We start from the raw sequence: 11828 nt of genomic DNA on the forward strand, positions 1-11828 counted from the left end.
CTCTATATGTGAAAAAAATTTTCTTTCTACTTAAGGCCACTTTTTATTATTAAAGCTATGCTGGTATCCATTTTTATTTGATTTCAAATAGGCCAAAGTTAAAGATGGAGTATGATGACAGGTGTTTTTTAAGTTATCAATATTCTGTAGTGACATCCAAATCTTCAACTCTGATAGATAAAATATATTACAGGATGACCACTCTGGGCTGGAAGAACTAAAATTAGGAGGTGCCATCTACGTCCTTGGTGTTATTTTCTTCAAATTGGATGGACGAATTCCTCTTGCACATGCTATTTGGCATCTGTTTGTGGTCCTGGCTGCTTTCATCCACTACTACGCAGTTCTAACATACCTTATCCTCCCACCATCTCCAGAGATTGTTGCAGCTGCTTTTGACACTCGGTCCCAGGATGAGTGTGATGCACCTACACCTGAATGTTTTTCAGTCTAGGGTCAGGGGTTGAATAGAAAGTAATGTGAATTTATCATGATTTTGTGGCCAAGATATAAGTATTAATTCTCAGGTGATGATTTTACATACAGTTACTGTTTTTATATGTGTTAACTTGCTCCTTTATGAACGATTTGTGAGAGAGTTATGGTTTCTAATCTGTTTGCCAGATTAATTGGGAACTGAATTAATGAGGAATGATTTATGCCGTAATCAGAGTATAATTCATACTACGGGTGAGGGACTTTTTATCTTAACTTTAAAAAGTGTTTGTTTATCCGTGATGCAAAATACTGGAGGACTTGTGTATCATTAAAGTTGTCTTATTCACTGCAGAAATAGTAAAGAATATTAAGACTGAATCACATAATGATGGTTAGAAAACATCGAGTATTGTGATGATTTATATAATAAACCACAGTGATAGGGAGGATATCACAGCATTGTTTGTAACTGCTGATCATGCTTCATTGTAATAACGAGGGCTACCAGATATTACCTCTTATGAAAAGTGAAAGGCAGAAAAGTCTTTTTTGATGAATTAAATAGCAGCTCTAAACAATAGAAATATGTAATACTTTTTAGGGTCAGTGGTCATATGTCTCCAGTGTTTACTCAACATGTATAAACTTTTCTCCACAGCCCATTACAAAAAGCAATTTTTGTTGTTTTCAGAATTTCATCACCGAGGATTGATTTTGTTTTTAATCATTAGATTCACTTTAAAATTTTAAAAGTTAGAGAGAAATTAGGAGTGACAGAAGAAGGATGGTGGAATGGCATTACCATCACGGCATGTTTGGTTAGTAATCATTTCTTTATAATGAGCTCACAAAACATCAAGCTGAAAAGAATTTACAATCTTGCACTTGCTGATCTTACCCAGTATTACATTTATCATTGCACTACCATTCATTACACTCATCATTGTAACATATTATTCAGTATTGTATTTTAAAAGGAGCATTTTAGTGGAAATACTATGTTGATGATATAATAAATAATGCATCATACAGAAAAACTGAAAAGAGAATGATAAACATGATAAACTATATTCAGGTAGCTGTAAAATTTGAATTTAGTTGAACATCATTCATGAATGCAGACACTCACAGTCACATTTGTCTTACATACATATCCTCATATACATGTTTGTGCTCATGCAAATGTTTGCACATTTACAGACACATGCAAAGCCTCCTTGGTGCAGTGGTTAGTTTCCACCCTCTAATCTTGTGGGCCTCTGTTCAAAACATGAACGGGACAGCTGGGTCACAGCCAACTAAGATATTCATCCTCCTCTTAGGGTTAATTGATAAATAGCCAACATGACATAAACTGGTGTCTATATACACACCCTTCTGTCTCTTTGCATGGGGTATGCATTCCAAAAAGAGGCCATGCAAAGTGGATCTAATTTTGCATAGTGAAATGGAGAATACATTCCTGGGCCTTGCTCCAGTCCCAATATTTGCAATCATATTTTGCAAATACATTATAGACACAAAGCTCATCCATATTATAATAGGGTTAGATGAAGTGTAATAGAGAATAATAATGCGAGTATTCACCAGAATGGAATGTCAGTAGAGCTCTTAGTGTGAGGAGATGGTGAGGGTAATTTGGGTCAAGCTTTCATCTTAGTAAGGCTAGGAAAATGTAGGTGCAGCAGAGTAAACAATGCCTTTCTTTGGTGTTTGGGGTGTTGCCATTATGTAATTGAAATATAGGCAAACATGTTGAGCAAATAAGTGAATGAGTGAGAAAGCACTTTACACTAAAAACACCACATGGGTTATGATGCCAAAAGTACTATATTTGCAGTGATGTGTGTGATCACACATTATTGGTTTCATTTTCATACATGTATGGATTTATTTTTACTTGTAAATGCTGAAAATACATGTGTATGGTTAGGTTGTATGCATCCTTTAGTATTTAAGTAATCTGTTTAAAAGAAGAAATACTAGTTAGTATTTTGTAAGGTAAATAAGATGCTACTTTGCTAAGGTTGCTACTATGCTAAGGTGAGAAAAGCAATGGGATTAAAAAAGATAGGAGGGGAAATGAAACACAGTAAGTCGGCATACTGTTCTTAGGATCCTCAGTGATGCCAGTTGCGTATCTAATTATGTTTGTATATTATTTATTACCTTTTTATGTTAGTCATCTATTGTGACATAGTGTACATATTATAATTTTTTGTACCTGCTTGCCTTTTCCCATATGAATAAGGTACCATCAGTAACTGATAACAGAGCCTTTATGGGATTTCTGGCCCTTCACTCCTACTCCCCTTTGGCATACAGGGATTATATGAGTAATATTCTTTCTTCCACATCCCAAGTAATCATTTATTTTATATTCATTATACTTTGTCGCTGTCTCCCACGTTAGTGAGGTAGCGCAAGGAAACAGATGAAAGAATGGCCCACCCACCCACATACACATGTATATACATCCATGTCCATTTACGCACATATACCTATACATTTCAACATATACATATAGATACATATAGATACATATAGATACAAGTATGAAGTCTGTTGTGGATGAGAGAGCTTGGGAAGTGAGTCAGTTGTTGTTCGCTGATGATACAGCGCTGGTGGCTGATTCATGTGAGAAACTGCAGAAGCTGGTGACTGAGTTTGGTAAAGTGTGTGAAAGAAGAAAGTTAAGAGTAAATGTGAATAAGAGCAAGGTTATTAGGTACAGTAGGGTTGAGGGTCAAGTCAATTGGGAGGTGAGTTTGAATGGAGAAAAACTGGAGGAAGTAAAGCGTTTTAGATATCTGGGAGTGGATCTGGCAGTGGATGGAACCATGGAAGCGGAAGTGGATCATAGGATGGGGGAGGGGGCGAAAATTCTGGGAGCCTTGAAGAATGTGTGGAAGTCGAGAACATTATCTCGGAAAGCAAAAATGGGTATGTTTGAAGGAATAGTGGTTCCAACAATGTTGTATGGTTGCGAGGCGTGGGCTATGGATAGAGTGGTGCACAGGAGGATGGATGTGCTGGAAATGAGATGTTTGAGGACAATGTGTGGTGTGAGGTGGTTTGATCGAGTAAGTAACGTAAGGGTAAGAGAGATGTGTGGAAATAAAAAGAGCGTGGTTGAGAGAGCAGAAGAGGGTGTTTTGAAATGGTTTGGGCACATGGAGAGAATGAGTGAGGAAAGATTGACCAAGAGGATATATGTGTCGAAGGTGGAGGGAACGAGGAGAAGAGGGAGACCAAATTGGAGGTGGAAAGATGGAGTGAAAAGATTTTGTGTGATCGGGGCCTGAACATGCAGGAGGGTGAAAGGAGGGCAAGGAATAGAGTGAATTGGAGCGATGTGGTATACCGGGGTTGACGTGCTGTCAGTGGATTGAATCAGGGCATGTGAAGCGTCTGGGGTAAACCATGGAAAGCTGTGTAGGTATGTATATTTGCGTGTGTGGACATATGTATATACATGTGTATCGGGGTGGGTTGGGCCATTTCTTTCGTCTGTTTCCTTGCGCTACCTCGCAAACGCGGGAGACAGCGACAAAGCAAAAAAAGAAAAAAAAAAACATACACAGACATATACATATATACACATGTACATAATTCATACTGTCTGCCTTTATTCATTCTGTCGCCACCCCACCACACATGAAATGACAACCACCTCCCCCCGCATGCACGCAAGATAGCGATAGGAAAAGACAACAAAGGCCACATTTGTTCACTCTTAGTCTCGAGCTGTCATGTATAATGCATCGAAACACAGCTCCCTTTCCACATCCAGACCCCACAAAACTTTCCATGGTTTACTCCAGACGCTTCACATGCCCTGGTTCAATCTATTGACAGCACGTTGACCCCAGTATACCACATCATTCCAATTCACTTTATTCCTTGCACGCCTTTCACCCTCCTGCATGTTTAGGCCCCGATCACTCAAAATCTTTTTCACTTCGTCTTTCCACCTCCAGTTTGGTCTCCACTTCTCCTCGTTCCCTCCACCTCTGACACATATATCCTCTTTGTCAATCTTTCCTCACTCATTCTCTCCATGTGACCAAACCATTTCAACACACCCTCTTCTGCTCTCTCAACCACACTCTTTTTATTACCACACATCTCTCTTACCCTTTCATTACTTACTCGATTAAACCACCTCATACCATATATTGTCCTCAAACATCTCATTTCCAACACATCCACCCTCCTTCGCACAACTCTATGTATAGCCCATACCTTGCAACCATATAACATTGCTGGAACCACTATTCCTTCAAACATACCCATTTTTGCTCTCCGAGATAATGTTCTCACCTTCCACACATTTTTCAACGCTCCCAGAACTTTTGCCTCCTCTCCACCTTGTGACTCACTTCCGCTTCCATGGTTCCATCTGCTGCCAAATCCACTCCCACATATCTAGAACACTTCACTTCCTCCTGTTTTTCTCCATTCAAACTTACCTCCCAATTGACTTGTCCCTCAACCCTACTGTAATCATATCTCTCTTTATTTCTTATAATAATTGGAGCATGAAGCTCATTGCATGAGCCACATTTGGTTAGAGGGAGGTAGGGCTTTATCTAATATGTTTTTTTCTTACTAGATTGCCATTTCTTGCATTAGTGAGGTAGCACCAGGAACAGATGAAGAAAGGCCTCACCCACTTACATCCATTCTAGCCGTCATGTGTAATGCATTGAAACTACAGCTCCCTATCCACAACCAGTCCTTACAGACCTTTCCATGGTTTACCCTGGACACTTCACATGTTGTGGTTCTTTCCACTGACAGCATATCAACCCCAGTATACCACATCATTCCAGTTCACTCTACTCCATGCATGCTTTTCACCCTCGTGTTCATGTTCAGGTTCCGATCACTCAAAACATTATTCACTTCATCCTTTCATCTCCACTTTGGTTTCATCTCCCAGTTTTCCTTGTACCCTCTCATTCGGATACATGTATCCTCTTTGTCAGCAGTTCCTCACTCATTCTCTCCATATGTCCAAACCATTTCAGTCAACCCTTTTCGGCTGTAAACCACACTCATTTTATTACATAACATCTTTCTTACCCTTCCATTACTTAAACCACTTCACACCACATACTGTTCTCACACATTTCATTTCTATTACATCCACCCTTCTCCACAGCCTTATCTATAGTCCATGCCTCACATCCATATAATATTGTTGGGACTACTGTTCCTTCAAAGATACCCATTCTTGTCCTCCCAGATAATGTTCTCTTTTTCCACACATTCTTCAGCACTCCCAGAACCTTAGCCCCTTCACCCACCATGACTCACTTCTGCTTCCATGGTTTCATTCACTGCCGTTTTCATCCCCAGGTATCTAAATAACTTCACTTCCTCCATGTTTTCTCCTTTCAAGTTCTATTTTCATCTAACCTGTCCTTCACCATTGCTAAACTAATATGAAGTTATAAACTAAATTTGCATTTCTTGATATGTAATGTTTAGTACTAACATGACAGCTTTTGTAATTCTGAGTTGGGATATGTACAGAGAATGGAACCTTATTAAAGTCACATTTTTTTTATTGAACATTAAGCTTTTTATGGTATTAGGCAACAGTTACACATTTCATCTAGCTTCATCAGTTTAATGTTCAACATAATTGACTGGGTATAAGGAGGGTTAGTGACATCTGCTTAGTGAGCCATCTCTTTAGTGGTTGTCAAATTGCACTCCTCTGTCCCAGGTAGTTCTCTTTTCTTTCTGCCTCACTAGCATATGGACTACTGTCATTCTGTCCACAAACATACAATCTCGCCGTATCATATGTAACACATGACAAAACTTAACTCACGCAGCTCATTCTTTACAGTTGTAGATTTTCCTGCGGTGAGCACTATGCACTAGGCCTGCCTTTTGGCATAGTGGTAGGAGCAGTAGATAAAAGTAGTAAGTAGTAAGTTTTAGGCAGGATTATTAGGTAGAAGCAGTAGGTAGGAGCATTAGATAGAAGTTGTCATTAGGAACATAATAAAGGAGCCTCTGCAAACGCTGCGCTAGACTTGACCTCTGCCAGTGGCCTGTCAAGCGTGAGGTGCAAAAGGCTAAGAAGCGACACTGGAGATCTTTATTTATGGAGACTCTGTTGTTGTGGCCACCCCTTTAAGGGAGTTCCAATTGGAACAGGTGTCAGAGATATAGATAGATAGATAGATTATTTGAAAGTATATGTGCTTCAGTGACTGTGATAATTAGCAGGAGGTGGATACTGATTTTTCCTTTGAATATATGGATATGTTTGATTGTGATATACTGTCATGTTATTCTTTTACATGAATTTCTTGGAGTAGTAGAGCATTTTCTTTAAAATGGTTGGGCAAGGGGGAAAAGGGCAATGGTTTCCCCCTTGCTCATGCACCTACCCTTGTCGTTATTCCATTTTAGAAGTCACTTTGAGCAGAAAGTGCCCTTTGAGTTGGAGAAATTTTTTGTTACCCTAACTTACCTTAGGGCATTATTATATATTGTTTTAACTCTGTATTCACTATTTAAGAAACATTTTGAATACTTTAATCAATGAAAATGTTTCAAGGATCTGATGAAGAAGAGTTGAAGGTTAGAGAAATAAAGAGCTCTGAAGTCCTTAAACACCTGAACCAGTTAAATCCTGACAAATTCAACAGCCCAGTTAACTTAGCTCAAAGATTTTTAAAGGAGGTCAGGGTACAGCCAATATACCCCATATTGAAAATAATCAACAAATCTCTATCGGATGGTCAGATGCAAAGTGACAGGAAACTAGCAAATGTTATCACTCCTATACATAAAAAAGGAGACAAAAAGTCTGCCTTGAACTACCAGCCAATTAGCTTTACATCAATGTCAGGTAAAAAAATGGAAAAAATGATACGAGATAAAATTGTCATGTTTCTATAAGATCACACAATTATATCGTACAACCAACACGGTTTCTGCAATAGAAGATCCTGCCTGACAAATTTGCTAGAAATTTTTAATGTTATTTATCAGAATTGGAATGAAAAAGTACTGTCTGTTGTAGTATATTTAGATTTCCAAAAGTGTTTCAATAAAGCACCTCACAAGAGGCTTTTACATAAACTCAAAACACACAGAATTGGTGAACTCTGAACATGGATCAGAGACTAGTTTACCGGAAGAAAGCAGCGTGTAGTATTGAACAGCAAAGCCTCAGATTGGCTGAAAGTAATGAGTGATGTCACAGGGGTTGGTTCTAGATCCCATTCTTTTCATAATATACATTGATGACCTAGAACTTGATCTCATATCTAAGATCTCCAAATTTGCTGACAATACTATGCTAAGGGGTAGAGCTGTAAACAGGCAAGACTGTGAAATGATTCAAAGAGAACTTAACTTACTAGCAAAGTGATCAGAAATGAGGTTTAATGTAGACAAGTGTAAAGTGATGCACTTTGGATACAAGAATATAAATTACAAGTACAAACTATTCAGAATTTCTTGAACTAAAATAAATGAAGAAAAGTACCGTATAGCCATTAACAACAATCTGAAGTAAACTAAACAGTGTCAAGCAGCATGTAAAGATGGCAACCAGATATTAGTTTTCATAGCCAGGAACATAGATTATAAGAAGCCAGAAACAATTCTCACACTTTATGATTCTCTAGTAAGACCACACCTTGAATGTGCAGTCCAGTTTTGGTCCCCATGCCATAAAAAAGACGAAAGAGAGCAAGTACAAAAACATTCGACAAAATTTCCATCCCTTATATCTAACATACAGAAAGGCTAAAACAATTGGATCTCATCTCCTTAAAAAAAAAAGTAGGCTTCACAGCTATTTAATCCAAATGTTCAAAACTCTGAACAAGTTCGATAATGTAAATCACGAACATCTTTATGAAATACAAGAAAATACAGTTACCAGGACAATTGGAGTAATACTCAAAGCTAAAAAAAGAAAAAGCTTTTCCTATTGGTTTGTTAAGCACTAGAATAAATTACTGTCAGATGAAGTGAATGCTAAGACTGTAAATACCTTCAAAAGTCATTTAGACAAATATTTTATAAATTCAGGTATACTCAGAGATAAATGCCAGAAATAAACTGTATAAATGACAGTGGTAGCAGGGATAGTAGAAGTATAATGGGCAGCAGTGGGGAGTCACTGGTAGCTTTAAAAACTGCTGAGCAGAATTACATTTTCTTGTCAGGTTAAACTTTGTTTTTTCTTTACCAGACAAGCCAGTCATGGGCCAGTCAGGCCTCCTGTTATCTGTCTTTTTCATGTAGACTTGTGTAAACTGTAGTACTGTATATAGTAACAAATACTAGTATATATCAAATGCATTGTATGATGTAAATACAGTATCATTTTGTACCATTTAATGCATATTTCCCTACCTGCTACTTTGTGATGCCAATTACAGGCATATATGTAACTGTCTTCATTGTTTGTCTCTGTGGATTTTAGTGTTCTTTTTGAGAATTGCCTTCCCTGTGAAAAAACAAGCAAACAAACTCAGGAATACTATACAGATCTTCCAGAAAACTTAGGAAATTGAGGTAAATTGAAAAAAGAGTGAGTGACTAAGGAGCATGAACATTATTAGAAAGTCCCATTCTAATTATTCCATCATTGTCTTTATGTAGTTTGATGCCTCTTTTGTAAGATTTGCTGTACATTATGAGTTATACTTCACAATTTTGTTTATATTGAGTACTTTGTGCATGTGGCGTTATGCTATTGGTAAAACCACATGAAATGGGTAACTTGCTGAAGCATCAACCTCTTGGATGGTGCAGGAGTGCTGTCCTTATCCCTTGAATTGTATACTTTAAAGACAACTACATGGGTGTTGTTGCTGTTTCTTATTGTAATTTCTTTGATATTTATGAAACTGACACCGTGACATCACTGTATCTAGTCAGAAGACTTTGAGTGCAGGAAAAACACAAGTATACAACACTGAGTATGAATAGTGAAAAATGAATGGTGAGAAATAGATAATAGATATATTTATCATTATTTATGTGACTTGATTGTCATTTCCTGCTTCAGCATGGTAGTGCCAGGAAACAGACGAAGAATGACCCATCCAATCATTTACATATATGTAGAAAATGGCCACACCTTGGCTTGGCTGGCCTTAAGTTTTGAATTTAGACACAGCCAAGACTTGGGCAGTTCATGCTGGTTAGATGGGAAGAACCTTTGTCCATAGTGAATTTTAAGTAGTGAATAGTAACGTAAGCATAATCAACTGTGTAGAAAGCAAGCGAAGTTTGTGTTTCATACCCTTGCTGTACAAAGTGAATCCATGCAAAGTAAGGGAACTTTTTATGTTTCATCTTCCTGATGTACCTTGTTACCTTACCTTTTGGTATGATGTCACCATGGGTTTAATCTGTTAATGGGCCAGATGGTGAAGGAGGTGCATACCAGTGGTAGTGTGGTATGCAGTGGTTAAGGGACTTGGGAAGTAATTTTGTTGCTGTTTGCTGATTACACAGCTGTATAACAAGCCTCAGAGAGAAACTTTAGAAGCTGGTGGCAGAGTCTGGGAGAATGTGTGAAAGGAGAGAGTTGACAGTGAATGTAAACAAAAGTTAGGGAAGAGGGTTCAGCAGAGGAGAAAAACCTGATGTTTTGAGAGTAAGTTAATATTGAATGGGGAGGACCTGAGGGAATTGGAGTGTTTTAGATACTTGAAAGTTGATGTGGCGGCAAATGGGATCATGGGGGCTGAAGTCAGTCTCAGGGTGGCAGAAGGGGCAAAACTCATGGGTGCTTTGAATAGTGCTAAGAAGAAAATGCCGAAGTCCACAAGGGCAAAGATGGGTATGGATGAAGATGAAGTAGTCCCAACACTGTTTTATGGATAGTACAGCCATGAATTCAAAAGAATGGAAGTGAGGATGTGTTGGAAAATAAATGTCTGAAGACAATATGTAGTGTAATAACTTACTTGCACTGTTTAAGTAGCGAGTTTTACACTTGTGGGCCCCAACTCTACCATCATACAACTTCCTAAATTTGTGTATGCTGTCTGCATTAACCATTTCCTCAATTATTATTCATGTCATTATTATTATTAATATCATTCTTTATTTTAGTATACTTAGTTGCTGTCGGAAAGCAAAAATGGGTATGTTTGAAGGAATAGTGGTTCCAACAATGTTGTATGGTTGCGAGGCGTGGGCTATGGATAGAGTTGTGCGCAGGAGGGTGGATGTGCTGGAAATGAGATGTTTGAGGACAATTTGTGGTGTGAGGTGGTTTGATCGAGTGAGTAATGTAAGGGTAAGAGAGATGTGTGGAAATAAAAAAAGCGTGGTTGAGAGAGCAGAAGAGGGTGTTTTGAAATGGTTTGGACACTTGGAGAGAATGAGTGAGGAAAGATTGACCAAGAGGATATATGTGTCGGAGGTGGAGGGAACGAGGAGAAGTGGGAGACCAAATTGGAGGTGGAAAGATGGAGTGAAAAAGATTTTGTGTGATCGGGGCCTGAACATGCAGGAGGGTGAAAGGCGGGCAAGGAATAGAGTGAATTGGATCGATGTGGTATACCGGGGTTGACGTGCTGTCAGTGGATTGAATCAGGGCATGTGAAGCGTCTGGGGTGAACCATGGAAAGTTGTGTGGGGCCTGGATGTGGAAAGGGAGCTGTGGTTTCGGGCATTATTGCATGACAGCTAGAGACTGAGTGTGAACGAATGGGGCCTTTGTTGTCTTTTCCTAGTGCTACCTCGCACACATGAGGGGGGAGGGGGATGGTATTCTATGTGTGGCGAGGTGGCGATGGGAATGAATAAAGGCAGACACTGTGAATTGTGTGCATGGGTATATATGTATGTGTCTGTGTGTGTATATATATGTGTACATTGAGATGTATAGGTATGTATATTTTGCGTGTGTGGACGTGTATGTATATACATTGTGTATGGTGGTGGGTTGGGCCATTTCTTTCGTCTGTTTCCTTGCGCTACCTCACAAACGTGGGAGACAGCGACAAAGCAAAATAAATAAATAAATAAATATATGCTGTCTCCTGCGTTAGGGAGGTAGCACAAGGAAACAGACGAAAGAATGGCCCAACCCATCCACATGCACATGTATGTACATAAATGCCCACACATGCACATATACGTACCTATACATTTCAACGTATGCATACATATACATATATACACGTATACACATCCATACTTGTTCCCTTCATCCATTCCCATTGCCACTTCGCCAAACATGAAATGACACTCTCCTCCCACTGCACGTGCGAGGTAGTGTTAGGAAAAGACAACAAAGGCCACATTCGTTCACATTCAGTCTCTAACTGTCATGTTTAATGCACCAAAACCACAGCTCCCTTTCCACAGGCCCCACAAACTTTCCA

General features: G+C 38.8%; 1 protein-coding gene across 3 annotated transcripts in view; it reads left to right on the plus strand.

Annotated features, from left to right (window-relative positions):
* Positions 1-8292, plus strand: part of LOC139746986 (monocyte to macrophage differentiation factor 2) — a 58102-nt gene extending 49810 nt beyond the window's left edge. For all 3 annotated transcript variants that reach the window (XM_071658711.1, XM_071658694.1, XM_071658703.1), the window contains exon 6: positions 194-8292. In XM_071658711.1, the coding sequence (XP_071514812.1) occupies positions 194-454 (261 nt within the window). In that variant the 3' untranslated portion in view covers positions 455-8292. The remainder of the gene's footprint in view (positions 1-193) is intronic.
* The last annotated feature ends 3536 nt before the right edge of the window (positions 8293-11828 follow it).

The sequence above is a fragment of the Panulirus ornatus genome, chromosome 5 (assembly GCF_036320965.1).
Source record: "Panulirus ornatus isolate Po-2019 chromosome 5, ASM3632096v1, whole genome shotgun sequence".
In the NCBI taxonomy this organism is placed as follows: Eukaryota; Metazoa; Arthropoda; class Malacostraca; order Decapoda; family Palinuridae; genus Panulirus; species Panulirus ornatus.